Source organism: Rhamphochromis longiceps, linkage group LG20, assembly GCF_057381845.1.
Source record: "Rhamphochromis longiceps isolate RC_006_pf linkage group LG20, R_longiceps_female_GT1.1, whole genome shotgun sequence".
In the NCBI taxonomy this organism is placed as follows: Eukaryota; Metazoa; Chordata; class Actinopteri; order Cichliformes; family Cichlidae; genus Rhamphochromis; species Rhamphochromis longiceps.
In genome coordinates this window covers 14587501-14608854 of record NC_140576.1, presented here as the reverse complement: position 1 = coordinate 14608854, position 21354 = coordinate 14587501, and the positions used below count along the sequence as shown (strand labels likewise).

At 41.7% G+C, this 21354-nt stretch overlaps 1 protein-coding gene across 1 annotated transcript; it reads left to right on the top strand.

Moving 5' to 3' along the window:
- Positions 1–7629: 7629 nt before the first annotated feature.
- krt8 (keratin 8) lies at positions 7630–13050 on the top strand. Its single transcript, XM_085392814.1, has 8 exons — positions 7630–8141; positions 9760–9968; positions 10603–10663; positions 10942–11037; positions 11337–11501; positions 11591–11716; positions 11801–12065; positions 12178–13050. The coding sequence occupies exons 1-8, from the start codon at positions 7749–7751 to the stop codon at positions 12441–12443; spliced, it is 1581 nt and encodes a 526-aa protein (XP_085248940.1). The 5' UTR covers positions 7630–7748; the 3' UTR covers positions 12444–13050.
- Positions 13051–21354: the final 8304 nt, after the last annotated feature.

Below are 21354 nucleotides of genomic sequence, written 5' to 3'. Positions count from 1 at the left end.
GAAGAGCGAAAGAGACAGAAACTCAAATAAGCCATCCAGTTTTCTGTGGGCAATAGTAAACTGGGCACAAGGCCACTGAGTTGAGTAGGACCAGGTTTTTCCATGGAACATGTTGGGTTTCTTACTTCTCTCCTCCCCTTCTCCTCCTCAGTTTTTCTGTCCAAGCTTTATTTAATTTGTTCAAACGGCTGTGAGAGAGTTATAAAAATAACACAGGAGTATGTTCTGCTGTGCAGTGAGGCACATCAGTAGTGTCTCAATAGATGTTTAAGCCTAAAAACTCAAGGGCTAGTATAAAGTTACTGAATTACCAACATGTATTTTCTTTGCCAGTAGGAATGTTCATATTTCATATCTGTAATAGAGCACTACACTTTCCCTGTAATCACAGTTGTGACTAATGGGGTTTTAACCAAGGCATGCAAACAACTGAAAACAGGAAAAAATGATGACTAAAAAAACCTACAGATGAGCAAAATGATAAGAAAGAGATGCAAAAAGAAACTCAAGAGAGCTACAAAATGACACAAAATAACTACAAAGACAATGATTGACGACAAAAAGAAGCAGCTAACTTCAAAGAGGCTTAAAGCAGCTACAAAGACACAAAAACTGACTACGTGCACAAAATGACAATAATGATATACAACCAATGTCAAAGAAACCCAGAATTCTTTTTTTAAAACTAGTTATGTTATTACACTGTAATACTGCATGATGCCAAATATGGCCCAAAAACATATCACTTAATCTGTTTCTTAAACCTGTTTTGTTTGTTTGCTTATTGGATAGTAAAAAAGAAGGCAATCTATCGTATCTCCGTTTGTATGCTATTTTTGTGTTAGTACTGTTTATACACTATTTTGACTATCCACCATATCCAAATCTGGACAGACCTGCTGGTGCACTGGACAGGGTGTGTGTGTGTGTGTGTGTGTGGTGGAGGGCTTAGTTTTAATTCTGGTTAAATTTTCACTGTGCATCTATTTGAAGAAGAATTTAAGAGTCAGCCTGTTTTCAGCTTTCAACAGGTGTTAGTGATTACCTGCCTGAGCATTACCCTGGTAACCACCGAGTTGTCATGCAGGAATCACAAACAGAACTCGGAATCCAAACTCGTGTTTGAGAAGGAATGACTGGCACGCTTGAAATAATAGGTCAAAGCCTGGTATGGAGGATGATTCTGGGGCTGTAGAAGGATTTACTGTGAGGGAGCAGAGCAGTGCTTCTACTGCACCTGTATACACTGAAAGCTACAGCACTAACCTGTTTCACTCTGGCTAACTACACAACAGATGTAGCTTGTCGTAGGCTACATGCACCTACTGCTGCCAGTCCCTCGTTCCTTCTCCCATTTTAATATCAACCCAAAAGGGGAGAATAACAAACAGAATGGGCAAAATCCTAATCCCAGTTATCTATTTTTATAGTTGCTCACTATTTTATTTTTTTCTAGTCCTTCCATGACCTAAAGGCCCTGATCACCATCTGAGTTTCAAATTTCATTAAAAAAAAAATCAGCAATGCATAAAGAACGTATTGTGTCTGATGGGACTCTTTCATGTTGTATTTACATGCTCCCCACTCATTCAGCCTTTTCACACCTGTTAGACAGGGTATTTATCAATGATATTTGGCTTGCTCCAACCTCTAACCAGCAGTAGGTGTGGTTTTTGTTCCTATTTGCGTTTGGCACACAACGCAGCACGCTTATGCCTTTATGCCTATGTGTGGCAAATAAATTATTTTGTGTTGCAACTGCACTGTGAATGACAAAGATTAATGGACCTCTTTAAGAGGTCGTTTGATTGGGGATAGCATAACTCCACATTTCTTCAGCCTTAACTATTCAACTAAAATTGGTGCAAAATTAACATCATTAACATTAACATCAACATTAATTACTTTAATCAAGGTGACATACTGGATTATGAGGGAACTGCAGCTTTGTTGGTAATGTAGCTCATCCTCATATCAGAAGATTGGAGGTTCATCCATCCTTCCATCCATTCTCTTCGTGTTATCCACTGATCTGGTACTTGACGACAGGGGGATTAAAAAAAAAGAACCAAGCTCAGGAAGGGGCAAATCCCCAACTCCTCCACACTGAGGTAAACGATTTCATAGCTACGAATCAATCTACATTTGTGCATTTTACCATGTGCACCAGTTCTACCATGCACAAATGAGTGAATCCTGAGCATGTATCAATATTTAAAACTTTGGTCATATTCTGAAACAAACAAATGGCAGAAGAGGACAACTTTAACATTTAAATCTTGTACTAACTGGTTGCTTTCTAATGAAGGATTAGCATTACATGCACATTACAAACTACATAGCATGCATGCTTGTTGCCATTACATTACTGTGAAGAAAACTGCATGTGTTGACACTTTTTCCAAGAAAAATGACTCTGACAAGTTTTTGCCAAAGTCAGGATTTGTGGGTTAGAGTTAGCGTTATATCTATTATTACAAGTTATAACATGGAAAATACTGGTTTAATTGTGCAACAGATTATTGTGTGAAGGTTTGCAGTATGTCCTACAGTCCTGACACTTTATATTGTGGTTCACCTAAGTAGAACTGAAACATTGTTAATATTGTTACATTGGTGGTTTCCCTGCCTGACCCTCAGACTCTCTTGATCTGCATCCTTTGATGAGTCTGTGCACTTTGTCACTAGTTTCTTACTGTGCATACCTATCGAATCGGTCTGCAAACACTGGTTAAAACATACAGCTGACATACTTAAACATTTATTGCTTAGCAGGCTTGTGCTGCAAACTTCAGAGGCCCCTTTCTTTAGTTGTGTTAAGACCCCCCCACCCCCCGACTTTTCCAGAGGGAACTCAAGTGAAACAAACAGGTTTGTGCAGTCTGACAGGAAGGGTCCTGTTTAACAATTTATGGTATAGAAGGTTCAATTGGAAAACAATGTTCCCTGAAAACACAAAGGGTGGTTCAAAGTGCAGGGCGAGTGCAGGGTATCCTGTCAGGAAGGACTGGTGTGCATTAAGAGTGAAGACAAATCCTTCAGTTAAAATTCTGAAAAAGCCAAAAATCCAAAACCCAAAAGAGTTACGCAGTTGTTAAATTTGACTTTTAATGCTTTTAGTGGTGTAACTGTACTTAATGCATTTCGGTGACAAGTCACAAGTTCACCCTGTAATTTGTCCATCTTTTAAGATCTTGCAGGATGAGTAAGTTTCTCCTCCACCCTGTGTGTCCTTTAAGGTCAAGAGGCACATAGGGGCGAGAGTGTTACACCCATCAACATGACAGACTCTGTACCTGCCCACACACGCCCACACACCAAAGTAGCTTGTGACACACTTAGACACACCTTGTGAGAGCTGCGGGTTGATGTGACAGCAACGGGTCCTTTGATATGTTGTAAGTGTTGGTGTGAAGGTCCACCTCTCTGTGTTCTCATTCATCCCGGTGAATGCCTTAGTCCCAGTCAAACCAGAAAATCAGCTGCCTCAAAGGCATGTGATTAGCTGGCAGACACATGGTCAGTCTCAGGTTGTTGATGTTTTAATGACGGATGGTGAAAAAAACTTCAAGCATGTGCTGGTGATGATGAAAGCATCATTACATCTGGCTTAGGTGGACGGTGTGAATGACAGGCGTAGACTGAAACCATCTTTTCGTTAAGTATATAAAACTCAAAATCAGATAAACGTGTTGCAATTACAGTGCTTTACCAATATGGGAAGAGATGGAAGCCTTATGATCACCCTCTCTGTGAGGTTTTATTGCAAACAGGTATCTGCTGATGCTGACATTCTGTGCCTTTGTCTCATTTATCTCAGTGGAAGACTACACAAAGCGGAAATAGAAGAATCCTCTTTGTTTCAGGTGTCATGTGATTGAAGAAAGAGCAGTGCTAAAATCAGCCCACTCTGATGAAGAGGACACTGATCAAATTATAGCTACTCAAAGGGAGTAGGAGTGAAACTGAGGAGCAGTTTTAAAGTGATTACAGGAAAGCTGTAAACATCATTTTTACAAAGAAAGTTTTTTTTGTTTTTTGGACCAGATTCCGTTAAATTTAACATTTTACACGGTCCTTATGTAACAATCTCACATGGAAAAGTAATCCACTTATATTTAAAGTCAGTATTTTGGGTGTAAATACTTTTTTGAGTGTGGACAGAACATGAAGACTGATCCCTTTCAGTTGATCTGATACAGTTTAGTATCTCATCAAAAAGATAATAAAGATGCATGTAAAAACATCATTTAATATGCACCATGTATCGGGAATGTGCTTTAACAAAGCTTTAAGTATCCTTCATGAATAACTTTACTTAGCCAGTTTTTAGAAGAATGCTAACAGCTATCAAACCATTAAATTGTCTCTGTTATATTTATTGATTTGTCTTAGTGTCAGTGCGTGCAATTTTGCATTTTTTACCTTTTAACAAACAAATAAATGCCTACAACATCACCATGTGTTATACAGGAATCCTTCCTCATGCATGATTTTTATTAAATGATGGTATGCTAATCAATTTAACACCAAAGGAAAGGAAAGGAAAACATAAGGAAAACATCACGTGGGCAGGTGTATAATGTTAAGAATATTTGCTGTAGAAAAACTCAATAACTGTCGACACCCTAGTTCTTTTAGTCAAGGTATCACGCAAAACATTTGGTGGTTAAAACTGGAAAATTTAAATAAAATCAAACCTATGATGCTGAAAAAGCTTTGGAAGGAGGCAGGTGTTTGTCAGCCTGCAGCAACACAGAATGATGTGATTGTGCATGACCCCACTCAGTCACTTATAGTGAAAATTGTACCAACTTGATACAGTTTCCTTATACTGCTGTTTGATTTTGTTGTTGTATTTAGTCACATGGAACCACTGAAAATGAGGATTTTCCTTCTGTCGGTTTTCCAGTGTTTTAAATAAATAAAATGATTCAAGTCATACGGCATCCCAACAAAGTTTCATAATTCATGTTGGAATTTACTGAAATTCAGTTTACTTCCAGACGGTCTGAGAGAAAACTGTGACTCACTCCTGTTGATTAAATCGACATCCTACGTGATTCATAATCTGCTGATACTATATGAGAACTATGATTTCACTGCTGTCATATGACGTACACAGAGCCCAACAGGAGTTCCCTCTTTAGTTTGTATTTGTCGCTTAACAGATTCACCAGCGTGACAACCACAGCAACTCACAATACCATGGCAACATTGCCACATAGCACTTCAGTCCCTATGTGCTTTGCAACTTGGTAGAGCTCTTCAGCTGGCATCGATTTGGCATTTCAAAGATGGTGATGGGACCGCTGTGTTTTATTTCTGCATGTTTCCATGACAGTTATGAGGCCAAGAGGCACTGGAGGGGAAAAAAGAAGGCTACAGAAAATGGAGGAGAGAGGGTATGGTAGAGAGGGTTGAATCGGTAATGCCAAGACTCATGACTCATTGTGGCGAGGCACTGAAGGAGGAAATGAATGAGGGAGGAGAAGAACGCAGGGCGGGTATTGGTGGAAAGACTTTTGACACAACATCCTGTCCTGTAGTCTGGTAAAAACATGAAGTTACTGTACTCGCATTTACACAAACTCCCTCAGGTATCAGCTGTGAATTTGGGAACATGTTTAGAGAGAACAACAATGCATCCCAACTGTTTAGCTGAGAAGCATGCACATCATTTAAACAACTGCTAATGTATAACAGCACAGTGTATATATGCATGAATAAACTGTCAAGCACTTGTGTTCATTGTTTTTTAATAGCCTCAGGCTTAGTGGCGTTAACCTGACATACTTCTTGGTGGACCGTATCAAAAGCCTGCTGGTTTGTGCAGTTCACCTGGTTTGCAGATGAAAGTACACAGACCTGTACATGTGATGTGCTAAGGCACAGACTGGGGTTTGCATACAAGTTCCCTGTAGCTGCAGAGGATCTTGAGCCCCGATGAAAATATTAGAGCTCTTTCACTCTTGTTTAAAACAAGGTTGGATTTTCAAAAATTAAATTGTCCTGTCTGGTTATCAACTATCTCTATTCGTTTTATTCATAAACTAGCAATAAACTCCGAGGTGCTTTATTTTGTAAGGTAAAGAGGCTACAATGTTAAAGGGAAAACCCGTCATTTACCACAACCAGCTAGGGGACAAGGACAAACCATAAATAAATACAAACTAAGACACATCAAAGTGACTAATCCATTAACCTACACTTTGTTGTTGTTTTTTTTTTTTTATAAATCACAGTAAGAGCATGAAACCAATTTTTCTGGACTCTGATGGTGAAGTCTGCAGCAGTAGTTATTCAAGAAGCCACCCTTCCACTATTAATAATACAGAAGCTAAGTTTTTCTCTATTGCTCTGGATATCGTCATAAAAATGTTACTATATTTAAAGTATGCTTTTAAACAATGTATAGTTTTACAAACTTGATTGAAGTGGGCCAGCTGAGCGAAATCGACAAACGGCAGTCATTTACCTTAGCTTGACAAAAGGCCAGGCTAGCCTGTTAGCATGTAAGCTAGATTTCTGTACAAATTAAAATAAATATTAAAAAAGAATACATTTCCTATTGAAACTAATAAGAGACCCTTTATAAATGGTTAATCACTGGCCTGTTAGTTAATATTTTACTAATGATTTATAGGTTATTTAACAGAGTAAGAATAACTTTCAGTTGTATAGGGAATGCAAGCTAAGATATCCCTAACCGGCTGCTGGCTGTTGCTGGCTAGGTTAAGCGTGGGATCAGTGTAAATCTTTGCTGCTAACTCAAAGTAAGAAAATAAAAAGTTCTAACTCCTACAAGGCTGAATAAGAGATGGCAAAACTGCAGGAAGCTAACATTTAAAAAGTTAATTCGTACACAAGTTTTAAACTGCATCCACAACAACTTGTAGTCCAACCTGTTATTTGAATATATGATACTGCAAATATGCAGTGTCCTGCTGAAATGTGTTTTGGACAGACATCAGAAAGATCTGTACACAGACTTGGTAGAGCTTAATGATCTGTGATGATGTGTTATTTGTGTTGAAGTCACAGAAAGGAGGGTGAAGGAATTCCTTGCAGAATAGACATCCCAGTGCATCCCAGTCTATATTCCATATTCATTGTTTGTTTCATTAAGATGACACCTCCCTTCTTACACATACCAGTTCACAAATGCCTTATCAATGAATCATAACAGATCATCTTTTGTTGTACAGATGTAACTCACGTACATGTGCGAGAACTGCTGAGCTGCTTATCAACCACCCACTCAGGCACCAGCCCCCACACGCTAATGCTGCAGTTTTTGTCATACAAAGCTTCAGCTGGAATACAATCATTATTACTACAAAGCATTTTATTTGTAGTGTGCTTGAATACTTTTACTAGGAAAGAGACAGACTGAGGAGAGAAATATCTCCACATTCCTCAAAAAGAAAAGTTTTTTCTTACAACCCAGAGAAGCCTGTAGAAAGGGCAGGTAATGGTTTTGAATGACTGGACCGTGTGTCATAGAAGTGTAAAGTTACAGCCCAGCCCTCCCTGTCATAGACTTGCAGCCAATGGCATCTAAAGCCTGAAGTCACTGAAGTCCCCTCCCACTGGGGAAAGCTTTAAAACTCTTCAGTAGATTCTCGTCTTTCTATCCACTCTGGTCTCTCCCGACTGCTGGCCTGCCTGACTGCCTGCCTTATTTACCGAGCCACTTGGTCTGACCTACCCAGACTTTTTTCATCCAAAAGAAAAACTACTTCACAATGTCTTACAGGGTGAACACGATGAGTTACAAGAGCTCTTCTGCTCCAAGGAACTTCAGCAGCAGTTCCTATGGTGGATCGGGTATTTCTGCCAGCAAGAGGTACTCTGCCAGGAGTTCCTATGGTGCCCCTAGTCAGTTTGTGGGTGGTGGCATCACCAGGTCCTCTGCCTACAGCGTGAGCTCTGGCATGGGTGGCTCAGGAGCAATGGGCATGGGTTTGGGCTATGGTGGTAGTTTGGGTGGTGGCCAGACCATCACTGCTGTGACTGTGAACAAGAGCCTTCTGGCCCCCCTGAACCTGGAGATTGACCCCAACATCCAAGTTGTCCGCACCCAGGAGAAGGAGCAGATCAAGACCCTCAACAACCGCTTTGCTTCCTTCATTGACAAGGTAAGAGTTTGTAGTAGTGGTCAGATTAGTGTAGCTCAAAGTTTCAGGCTGTTTTAGTCTTCTCAAGCAGGAGCTACTTTGGTTGCACTGAAAGCTGAAAGCTTGGGCAAAGTGTGCTAAAAACAAAGAATGCTGTATTGTACGTATTTCAGAGCTGTTACACTGTTATGCAACATTCGAGAGGGAGACCCATATGTTCGCCACATGTTCTGTAATGCTGATTTCCTCACTTTTGCTGCATGGGGAAATTTGATTTATTCCTCTCTTTGCTTCCCTCCCACAAATGCTGCAAAAGGCAACTCGGGGTTAGGCTCTCATATCTTTTGGCTCTGGTTGCCCTTTTATAGTGATGAAAAACAGACGTGTAGAATGAGAAACGAAGACAAAGAGAGAGAGAGAGGAGAGAAGAAAAAAGTTCAGGGTGTGTCAGGGCAGAGCTCAGGGCTTGTGATACGAGTTACCTTGGGAATAGTCCCTCCCTTTACTTGGGGTGTGGCTCTCCCTGCTGGCCCCCACCCCTGCCAAATACACGCATACAGTCAGTACTGAGTGCTGTTGTTACCTTTGTGACAATGGCGTCTTTCACAGTGACACACTGTATAAAGAATGCCCACCGGGTGTATCAGCACATGAAGTTTTTATCTTTCTAATCAGCAGTGAAGTACATAAAAGTTTGTGTGACACTCAGTAGAGTATTTGTCCTCTGAGCTCTCAGGAGTGGGTTAATATTTAAAAAGGCCAGTTGGTTTCATGTTCTCGCCAGTGCCAGCTGACTGGCTACATATCGACTCTGTTACTCCCAGAGCAATGATTAAGGAAGCTAGAGTGCATTTTGCATGCTTTGACACCGAGCAAACAAACTTCCGCCCACATGTCTTTTATTTCGTGTGCTGTATTTGGAGCCACTTCTGTTATCTGATTTCTCTCCAGCTCTAATGAAGACAACAGGAGGCAGTTAGGCCTCAGCTTTAGAGTGCACTGTCTCATGGTCCAAGGTCCAATGAGTCACATATCTGCTTTCACTGTTTCTCTTTTTAGTATGCAAGTATGCAAACCACACAGCTCTTCACTTTGCCCCATCTAGCTTCATATTCTCTCCGTTCAGCACATCCATATTACGCGGTTAAATATTGACCTTTCTTTGTCTGCCTGCCGACAAAACTCAGCTTCGCCCCTTTTTTTATTTGTCGCACAAAAACAGGAAGACATGCGGGAGAATGGTCAGCTAAAGCTGTTCCTCCATCACTGCTTTTTTCCAACCCCCTACCTCCTGTCAGGATGCGAGCATGTCATGCATACCTTCCTTTGGAAAAACACAACAGCCAGTCTGGCAGCAGAGCAGCTTACAAAACATAGACAAGAACAACAAAGACAATAGGTGGCAAATGGCGAGGTTGATGGCCATGTTGATGGTAACTGAATCCTTAGATAAAGCTATTCTATTACATCGGGGTCCCATCGACCGCACGCTCATACTTTACAAGGAAGTTTCATAATAACTCACGTCTAACAACAAGCAAAAATGTAAAAATTACTGCTTGCTTATATTCATCCATAGATGACTGTACACAGTCAGATGCATAACCCTGTCTTTTCTGCCTCTTTCTGTGAACCTCAGGTCCGCTTCCTGGAGCAGCAGAACAAAATGTTGGAGACCAAGTGGAGCCTGCTGCAGGGACAGACCACCACCCGCTCCAACATCGACGCCATGTTCGAGGCTTACATCGCCAACCTTCGCAGACAGCTGGACAGCCTAGGCAACGACAAGATGAAGCTGGAGGCTGACCTGCACAACATGCAGGGCCTGGTGGAAGACTTCAAGAACAAGTGAGTGTGGAGGGAGGGGGTCAGTGAGGGCAAAGAATAAGCCGCTTCAGTCCTGCAGTTCTGATACGTATGTTTTATGTAGGATTCATCTGTTTCCATTCAACTAATATGTGCACAAAAGAAGCCTTACATTTGAGTGAGCTGTACAGACTACTCCCTACATCTGTCCGTTGTTTTGCGTCACACTTACTCGAGGGAATTACAACACTCAGGAAGTATGTTCCAAACACCCATTACATTACGTATGAGTGGAGGTAAAGCTCATGGCTCGTGAGTTGGCTGTCAGCAGACCTGTCTATAGCATTTACACAAGAGGGAAACAAGCTTGATTGTGTCCATGCTGGCGTGCACATATCTCCATCAGAGGACAGCAGTGCTGCATGCGCTCTTTAGTTGTCTGCAGACAAATGGGGCACATCAGCTGAGGGGTTCCCAAGGGAGAAATATCAGCAACACCTCTTGGCCCAGAGTCAACAAACACTGTGTGAGGCAAATGTCCCAAAGGAGTTCACCAATCAGTTATGGTCGTCTTGCACCACCTAGTGTTACTTTAGTTTAAAAACACTGAAATACAATGAGTTATTTCTGGATTTTCAAAATGGCCTCATAAATACTATTGTCTTTGTCCTTTCAGGTATGAAGACGAGATCAACAAGCGCACAGAGTGTGAGAATGACTTTGTCCTGATCAAGAAGGTCAGCACTGTTTTTTTCTTACAGCATCATAACATCTGCTGGGCCAGGGGGGGGGGGGGTAAACTGTTGTTTGAGCCACAGAAATTCAGAAACTAGGATATGTTACATGTCAAATGAAGTCTCATATAGTCTTTCTGTTAAAAGCTTTACCATTTGGGTGTTCTATAAAAAAAGACTCTAACCCTAGGTGGGTTGGAGTCGATGTTAAGAAGGTACAACTTTTCTTAAATTAGCCTCGTGTTCTAACAAAAGTTTTGCTTTTCTTTTCTTTCTTCCAGGATGTCGATGAGGCCTACATGAATAAGGTTGAGCTGGAGGCTAAGCTGGAGAGTTTGACAGATGAGATTAACTTCCTCAGGTCGATCTATGAGGAGGTACGGCACAAAATCAGCGTGACTGCATTGTTTTTTCCCTGCTTCCCTTTTGGCTTCAAAACCTCCAACCACTAAACCACTTGCTGCTTTCATCAGCGTTTATCTTCCCTGTCATGGCATTCTTATGATGTTTGTGGTATCCTTTTGGAATATGTTTTGCCTTTGCAGCAATCTTGATTTTTTCATCTTTTTAGCATATTTCCTTACAGCACCTCTTTGAGTGTGTTAGTTTTAAGCGTTTCATCCTGGGGTTTACATGACTAATCTTTCACCTCTTCTTCTCTTTCCTTTTTGACTAGGAACTGCGTGAGCTCCAGAGCCAAATCAAGGACACATCAGTCATCGTGGAGATGGACAACAGCCGCAACCTGGACATGGATGCCATTGTTGCAGAGGTTAAGGCACAGTATGAGGATATTGCCAACCGTACCCGTGCTGAGGCAGAGACATGGTATAAGACCAAGGTAACAGACGATTCCTATTACGTTTATCAGGTCGTTCTCATTAGAGACTTTCGGGTTTGTAATATTTTGCTTTATTAATGTTCATTTAGTATGAGGAGATGCAGACATCCGCCAACAGATATGGAGATGACTTGAGGTCTACAAAGACAGAGATCGCAGACCTTAACCGCATGATCCAGAGACTACAGTCAGAGATTGACGCCGTCAAGGGACAGGTATTTTCAGCCACCACACTTAGCCTAGTCAATTTCTGCCAGTTGTTTGGACAAAGTCTTATTCCGTTATCAATCATCTGTTAGCGTGCCAACCTGGAGGCCCAGATTGCTGAGGCAGAGGAGCGTGGCGAGCTGGCTGTGAAGGACGCCAAGGCCCGCATCCAGGACCTGGAAGATGCCCTGCAGAGAGCTAAACAGGACATGGCCCGCCAGATTAGAGAATACCAGGACCTAATGAACGTCAAGCTGGCTTTGGACATTGAGATCGCCACGTACAGAAAACTCCTGGAGGGAGAAGAGGACAGATTGGCAAACGGCATCAAGGCTATCAACATCTCCCAGCAGAGCAGTAAGTTCCCTTCAGTGACATCCTGCAGCACTTGTAGTTTGGATTCTCTTGTAGTTTTCAGGTTTAACAGATTAATTGAACATTTGTAAGTTAAAGTATTGTCTCTCAACAGCAAGCTACAGTGGATTCCCCATGGACAGCATGAAGAGCAGCTACTCGAGCACCTACTCCAGCGGTTTCAGTGGCGGATACGGTAGTGGATACGGTAGTGGATACGGTGGTGGATACGGTGGTGGATACAGTAGTGGTGGCTTCAGCAGCAGCAGCGGCAGTGCCGGTGGATACAGCACCCAGACTAAGAAGAATGTTGTGATCAAGATGATTGAGACCAAGGATGGCAAAGTGGTGTCTGAGTCCTCCGAAGTCATTGAGGATTGAGCGGTCTAGTCTAGAGGTGTAGCTGCCTGTCTGCTATGATCTTCTCTGCCTCTATGGTAGTTATATAGTCACAGTTCACCCCCAACCCAATAAACAAGTCTGAAACAAAAGCTTGCCAGCCACTCTTCAGAGCCTTTACATGTTCTTAACAAAGCAATAAATGATTGTAACACTACCAAAGATTTGAAAGGGACCAAAGGATTTTGTTTTGTATGTCTGTTTTCTGACAGTTTGTACTAAAAATAGTTGTTTGTTTAAAAAAGTCCGATAAAACCTGGGCCTACTTCAGCTAGGAATAAAACACAGATGTGTCACGCTCCCTTGAAATCTATGCAACTGCTGTTCCATGCTTAAAGTGCCTTTGCGGTGCATCAAATAGACAGTGGTGTTGTCAGAGGAATGTGAATGTACTGACACAGTGCTCCAGTGTTCATGGTCAAAAAATGTCGTAAAATTGCCTGCTACAGTAGGTAGTGCATGTGTCTCTGTGCGTGCCCTGTAACTGAAACTGTTTGACCCCTTAGGAGGCTGCCCACACCAACCTGTTGTCCTGAGGTGCTGTTTTTGCTACCAATCCAAATAAAAATGTGTTTACTGAAGGTAAAAAGGTGTTTCTTTGTTTTTTAAATAAATAGTGGTCCAGACTGAAAACTAGAAGGAATAGTAGTGATAGTAGAGTCTAAACAGTCTCCCTTGTTTCACTGCCCAACAAGTCACAGTAGATTGTTGCCCCTCCATGAGCCAGAGGTTCATCCTTCCCTTTCTTGCCAGGGACTTGTTCACAGGGGTCGTTGGATTATCGGGTTTTTTTGTATTATTGTGAGGTCTGTACCTTCATCACATCTCACACACATATTCATCAATCAATCAATACCATCCAAATACAGCACTTCACGTCCAGATTAGAGGCTTAGATGTGGGCCTTAGAGATTCCAAAAGAAGATGCAGAGCCTCACATGAATAAACTGGGACAGTAATTACATTTTTTTTAAATGTAAGTGCACACCTATGTGGCTTTACTATCATATTGTAACATAGAGTATGCATCATCCTGTCTTTATGTGGTCACAATAGCTTAAAATAGTAAAAATATTTTTTAGGGAAAAAGAATAAAGGTAAGGGTCAAACAAAAACACATAGTATGCATACACATATATGCACAGTTTCTGACTGGAGCTAATATAACACTGCAGATTTATAAATACTTCAGTTACTAAACAGAATACAGTATTTACTAAAAAGCTTTACACAGAACTTTTACTGTGTATAAAAATTGTCTTTGTTGAGCATGGCTAAGCTACAAAGTGTCTGGCCCTTTTTTAGTTGCTTGAAGACGTTTCACTTCTCATCTGAGAAGCTTCTTCAGTTCTAAGGTCAAATGGTCCCAGATTTAAGCCCCATGGGAGCATCCCCCAAGAGGGACATGGGCTCCGTATTGATGCTCTAGCTTGTCCTTGACATTGGCGCCCTCAAAAGAGTGACCTTTGTCCTTTAGATGCAAATGGACAGCCGAGTCTTGTCCCTTCGAGGTGGCTCTATGTTGCGCTCTTCTATGTGGTCTCTCTCTCATATGTATATAGTGCTACAGAACTGTGCAGTTCAAAATGTACAAAATGAATATGTATTATTTATGTAAATAAAAAAGACTATGAATATCCTTGGAGTAATTTAAAAGGATCTGTATAGTTGTTTTTATTGAACTTTTAAATACTAATAGTGAATGAAGAAACATAAATAGTATTTATAATAATAGTTTAAATCCAAAAAGTAAGTAGAGATATAGTGTAGTTTACCCAGAATCATAATCATATAACTAAGAATAATCTAAATGTAACTATTTCAGTACTACAGTATACAGTACAGTACAGTATCTTCAGTACTTAAGATACTGTAATAAATCACTTACAAAGTAGCCATTTTGAGATGTAATACAAGGGAAATAATAATTGCACTAATTATGGCTCTACACAGTACCTTCAGTTTCCCCAAAAACATTAACTGCACACAGAAGAATATATTGACTTTTTAAAAATTTTCACAAGGAATGTATACTGGCCACTTTGTGGCAGTTTAACATGACTGTATTGCAGTAATAATATTGCATTGCAAGTTATTTAATTTAGTTCTAGATGGTTCTATATCTTGGATATGGATATGTGAGTAAGCCAGTTGATATGGGAAGAAAACTTGGACAACAGAAGACTGGAAAAAACATTGTCTCTGAAGAGTCTGGATTCCTGCTGCAGCATTCAAATAGTAGGATCAGAATTCGGCATAAACAACACAAGAGCTGTTTTCAAATATCAATGATAGCTCTAGATAACATAAACAGTGACATTGAATGGAGCTAGAAAACTACAAATACATAGAATATCCAGGTGCATGATAATTTCTTAATTATCATGACTGTCATTTCCCCTTGGCTTCTCTCTGTTCTCTGTAACGTGGTTGCATACCAGATTAAAATAGCCAGCATCATTCCTGTGCTTAACAAAAAAACACTCCTTAGGGCCGATTGTCTTAGGCACAGCTTTAAAAAGCTGTTTCTCATTTGTTACTTGGACTGGTTAAAAGAAGAAGAACCAGTATCTTTGATAAATTCCAATCTGGCTACTGAAGAAACCACATGATTACTGAAACTACCCCTGATATGCTTAAATGGTAAGAGTACTGCTTGACTCCAGCCTTTCACACCACTGATCATGACATTCTTACTTACTGTATTTGACAAACATTTCAGAATTGATATTAATTGTATTGCCTCATTTGTGCCCATGTATGTGGAGTCCCTCAGGGCTCAAAACCTGGTCTAATTCTGCTTTCTTTATAAGCACCAATCAGGAATAACATTATGATCACCTCCCTAATTTTGTGTTGGTCCCCATTTGTTTTACAAACAGGCCTGAGCCATCAAGGCATGGACTCGAATGGATCCATGAAATATGTGGCACCAAGTTGTTAGAAACACTTGGTGTTTCATCGTCAAAGGAGCTTGCAAAGAAAAGCGTCTGGACTTCTTTAAGTTGCTTGAAGACGTTTCACCTCTCATCCGAGAAGCTTCTTCAGTTCTAAGGTCAAATGGTGGAGAGTCCCAGATATGGTTTGAAAGAGGAGTGAAAGAAGCCATCTATGTCCACTGTGAGCAACCATCTTTGAACAGAGGCGGGGGTTTACGACACCAACTCTCTGCCATCTATAATCCAGTTTTGAGATCCCTTCCCAGACGCCTTAACGCCCACTCACATCCTGGGCCATCTGACCTCAGGAATTCGCATGATAAGGTGGGGCCAGGTTTCACAATGAACACACCCGAAACTCTGGCTGATTGGGACCCACGCCCAGTTTCCCACCTTGGCTCAGGCGATTAGAGGATCATCAGGGGGTCCTTTTGTCCCTCTGTGGGGGGTCACTCCCACTAGGTTCATATCTGGGACTCTCCACCATTTGACCTTAGAACTGAAGAAGCTTCTCGGATGAGAGGTGAAACGTCTTCAAGCAACTTAAAGAAGTCCAGACGCTTTTCTTTGCAAGCTCCTTTGACTACGATGACCTGGATGACTGAGAACCTTCACAGACATATTGGTGTTTCATCCATATCTTGCTGATAGAGGCCACAGCCACCAGGGAATACTGTTTCCATGAAAGGATGTACATGGTCTGCAGTAACACTTAAGTAGGTGGTACGTGCCAAAGTAACATCCACATGGGTGGCAGGAACCATGATTTCCCAGCAGAACATAGTGACACTGGTCTTGTTTGGACCCAGTGTTGGTGCTTGCAGAAATGCTGACAGGGGTCATGTAGGCATGTGCAGCCTGACTGGTCTGCAGCTACAGTATGGAGTCCCATATGCAACAAACTGTGATGCCTTGTGTATCTTGACACGTTCTATCAGAATCAGAGATTTGAGCTACAGTAGCTCATCTGTTGAGGCCACATAAGCTATACACACACACACACACACACACACACACACACACACACACACACACACACACACACACACACACACACCTACACATACACACAGTGGGGCAAAAACATAATTTGAAAATAAATTCTTTAAAAATCAGACAATGTGATTTTCTGGATTTTTTTTTCTCATTTTGTCTCTCAAAGTTGAGGTATACCTATGATGAAAATTACAAGCATAAGTGGGAGAACTTGCAATATTGATGGCTGACTAAATAGTTTTTTGTCTCACCTTATGTATTTGTAGTGACATTTGCCCTCAATATAAGCGAACCAGTGGTCTTTATTTTCTCCAATAGAGTACCAGAGCCTTAATGACTTGACGTCAAGTTCCATTGAACCAACTCTAGTGACACCTGGTGGTCAATAATTTTTTTATTTTCATTTTTTGACTGGTTATATCCATAACCCTGTGTGCTACATTGTAACAGAAGAGAAAAAAAAAAGACTAATTGCCAACCTGGTGTACATCGCCTTTCACCTAGTTTTAGCTGGATCCCGAAATGGATACATAGACAAGAAGATGTAGGGGTCATTGCACTACACTCTGCTTTAATCCAGGACAAAAAACACATAACAAAAAAAAAAAAAAAAGAATTTTTAACTGCCAGTTGACTTCTATACAGTGACCCTGAGAGGTCATACACATTGCAATTTAAGAATACACCAGCAAACAGTTTATGTGACCTCTCAGGGCCACCATACTTAATTTTTATGTACTTATTTGCATATGATTGCACAAGGCACAAATGTTCTAAAGAAACTAAAGAAAACATACATTAAACAATCTCTAAATGATCTGTGTTGGACCTTGAGGAGTTTACTTCCACAATCAATCAGCTCAAAATATTGGTCCATCATTCTAAATTCTGAAATCTCCCACAGAGAATAATCTAATCAATTATCTTCCAAAAAAGTGTTATAGCTACATATCAAAGAACCTTATCTGCAGGTGTGTATTCACCGATGCCGATGAAATTTCTCCTTGTGGGACTAATAAAGGTATCTTATCTTATCTTATCTAACGCTGCCACGAGACCTGACATATAGAACCATGGATGAGTGGGAGTGACTGGTTTGCTCTTCCTATAGAGCTTTTCTAGGCTTATGGAAAACTCAAAGTGCTCATTATTACAGATTGGGTGTTCAGCATCAGGCCTATAGAATATGGAACGCCAGGACTGCCATAATGAATTAATTAAATACACCATTAAATAATTAATTAAATGTGTCAATAATTAATTAATTAATTACATGTGTCATAACTATTTATTTAATTAGTTAATTCCAATTTTAATTAATTATTGACACATTTAATTAATTATTTAATGGTGTATTTAATTAATTCATTATGGCAGTCCTGGCGTTTCATAATAGAAACACTCCTGAGCCACAGACCTTACTCCCTTTTTTCCACAAGGTACCACCAGGGGGCAACGTCTCATCACTTATCTTGCCTGCAGGTCACTGAATACTTGAGGAGCAATGAGAGTTGATGCTGGGCGCACCCTGTGTATGTATTTACCGTATATACTGCATACCAGCAGTATATACACAGTGTGTGTCTGACAAGGTGATTAGCAACACAGGGGCACCACAGGGGACTGTCCTCTCCCCCTTCCTCTTCACCCTCTGCACCACAGACTTCAGCCACTGCACAGAGACCTCCATCTTCAGAAGTTTTCTGATGACTCTGCGGTGGTTGGATGCATCAGCAGGGATGATGAGACAGAGTACCGGGCTGTGGTCGACTCCTTTGTCACGTGGTGTGAGCAGAATCATCTGCAGCTCAACGTGGCAAAGACCAAGGAACTGATCGTGGACTTCAGGAAGACCAGGAAACACTTGACCCCTGTTTCAATCCAGGGGGTCAGTGTTGACATTGTGGAGGACTATAAATACCTTGGAGTACACATTGACAATAAACTGGACTGGGCTAAAAACACCACAGCACTTTACAGGAAGGGCCAGAGGCGTCTCTATTTTTTGAGGCGACTGAGGTCCTTCAACATCTGCCAGAAAATGCTGAGGATTTTCTATGAGTCTGTGGTGGCCAGTGCGATCCTCTATGCTGTTGCATGCTGGGGGAGCAGGCTGAGGGTCGCAGATGCCAACAGACTTAATAAACTGATCCGTAAGGCCAGCAATGTTGTGGGGATGGAGCTGGACTCCCTCAAGGTGGTGTCGGAGAGGCGGATGCTGTCCAAGATAAAGACAATGTTGGATAACACCTCCCACCCACTCCATGACATGCTGGTCAGCCACAGGAGCTCGTTCAGTGAGAGACTGAGATTACCGAAAAGCACCACTGAACGACACAGGAAATCATTCCTGCCTGTGGCCATCTCCCTGTACAACGCATCCACTTAACACACTGTTTGCTGCTACAACTACACATGTTTCTTTTCCAAATATTTATTTATAAGTGACTTATGTATGTATGTATGTATATATATGTATATATTGTACTATTCTTAGTTAGCGTATTGTCTGTCTTGTCTTAATGTTGGTTTAAAATGGAGCACTGTAACAAAAAATAATTTCCCCCAGGGATCAATAAAGTATTCTGATTCTGATTCTGATTCTGATTATATACGGCATACTGCTGGTATGCTGATCAGAACAAAGGAACTAGAATGTGGAACCAAAATGCGAAACATTACAGATCCTTCTTGTTCTGCTCTCCTGCACAGTATGTTCTCTTTAGAGTTAAATAATATCAAAATACAGTCCAAGCAATAGCAGCTTAGTTGTGAAAACATTCCATAGTTGTGGAAAAAACAAAGTAGATTTTTCAAATGTGCCACCAAGCACGCTCATAATGCCAAATGCTATACAGTGAGTTTAGCATTAGTAAGTTACAATTACATTACAAGATTTTACACCAAATGTACCACACAAGAGATGCAACATAGATGTCAAACCATGCATGTTAAAGCTGCATGTCAGGCTTAAGCTGCATTTTGAGGTTATCTCTCTTTTGCTGTCCAGACTCAGAGAATGGCAAAACAGTGAGACACAAATCTGTGTCCATGTGTATGTGTGTGTGCACGTGTAGGTGTGTGTGTGTGTGTGTGTGCGCGCGTGTTTGCTTACTTGACATAATGACTCACAACACAGGTAGCTGTCTCTCAGTGACCCTCTGCAGTCCTCATCCGCAGCTGAAACAGTGCACAACTGGAGCAGAAAAATAAGCTCAGCTCATGTCAGCAGCCCTGTAGTCTTACACATTTATTTGCACAATTATTGCACTTTAATGAAGAACATTCAGGAGGGTGGAGCAGTGATATCTATAATCTCAGCATGTAGCGACCTGAGATGCTGTCGATTTGGCACGTCAACATACGTAGGCAGTTTGCCTGTTAGCACGATTGCTCCGTTTTGTATGAGGATTACGTGACTTTTCCATTCCTAGAAATGATTTCAAGTTTCATTAAATGTCAGTGCAGAAATGCAGATACATTTAGCTCAAAGTAATTCATTATTAGATATATACTTATTAGAAATCAACAGTTTACACACCTTTAAAAAAAGTGTGAATCAGATGCAACAGTTCCACCCTGAATGTGGTCACTGAGGCCATAAAGTCTGAATCATAATCATTTACGGGCATGCAAGGTGGCTAAGCAGGGAGGAGAAAGTGTTAGCCCTTTCTACTCCCTTTTCTGTTTAAAGTCTGAATCATGTCTCGTGTCTGCAGGTCTTTGAACATGTACAGATGTGTAGAGACTTAGTCTTGTCAAAAGATAACACTCATCCTTGTATGGGTGTAGAGGAGAAATGCATGACTGCTGGAATTTTGGAGCTGTGCCGTAGTTATCTCTGTACACACACACACACACATGCATATATATACATATAACACCCAGCACGCCCCTGCGGGCGGTTTATCCTTCAAGCTCGGGTCCTCTACCAGAGGCCTGGGAGCTTGAGGGTCCTGCGCAGTATCTTAGCTGTTCCCAGGACTGCGCTCTTCTGGACAGAGATCTCCGATGTTATTCCCGGGATCTGCTGGAGCCACTCGCCTAGCTTGGGAGTCACCGCACCTAGTGCTCCGATTACCACGGGGACCACCATTACCTTCACCCTCCACATCCTCTCGAGCTCTTCTCTGAGCCCTTGGTATTTCTCCAGCTTCCCGTGTTCCTTCTTCCTGATATTGCTGTCATTCGGAACCGCTACATCGATCACTACGGCCGTCTTCTTCTGTTTGTCTACCACCACTATGTCCGGTTGGTTAGCCACCACCATTTTGTCCGTCTGTATCTGGAAGTCCCACAGGATCTTAGCTCGGTCATTCTCCACCACCCTTGGGGGCATCTCCCATTTTGACCTCGGGACTTCCAGGTTATACTCGGCACAGATGTTCCTGTACACTATGCCGGCCACTTGGTTATGGCGTTCCATGTATGCCTTGCCTGCTAGCATCTTGCACCCTGCTGTTATGTGCTGGATTGTCTCTGGGGCATCTTTACACAGCCTGCACCTGGGGTCTTGCCTGGTGTGATAGACCCCAGCCTCTATGGATCTTGTGCTCAGAGCTTGTTCTTGTGCTGCCATGATTAGTGCCTCTGTGCTGTCTTTCAGTCCAGCTTTGTCCAGCCACTGGTAGGATTTCTGGATATCAGCCACCTCCTCTATCTGCCGGTGGTATATACCGTGCAGGGGCCTGTCCTTCCATGATGGTTCCTCGTCTCCCTCCTCTTTCTTGGGTTTCTGCTGCCTGAGGTATTCACTGAGCACTCGGTCAGTTGGGGCCATCTTCCCAATGTATTCTTGGATGTTCCTTGTCTCATCCTGGACTGTGGTGCTGACACTCACCAGTCCCCGGCCCCCTTCCTTCCGCTTAGCGTACAGCCTCAGGGTGCTGGATTTGGGGTGAAACCCTCCATGCATGGTAAGGAGCTTTCTTGTCTTTATGTCAGTGGCTTCTATCTCC

Bases quoted from the DNA above. Each gene is read 5' to 3' on its own strand.
- krt8 (XM_085392814.1), top strand. From the start codon at position 7,749: ATGTCTTACAGGGTGAACACGATGAGTTACAAGAGCTCTTCTGCTCCA. The intron at 9,969-10,602 runs GTGAGTGTGGAG...TTGTCCTTTCAG, and splicing joins GTGGAAGACTTCAAGAACAA to GTATGAAGACGAGATCAACA. The intron at 11,038-11,336 runs GTACGGCACAAA...CTTTTTGACTAG, and splicing joins TCAGGTCGATCTATGAGGAG to GAACTGCGTGAGCTCCAGAG.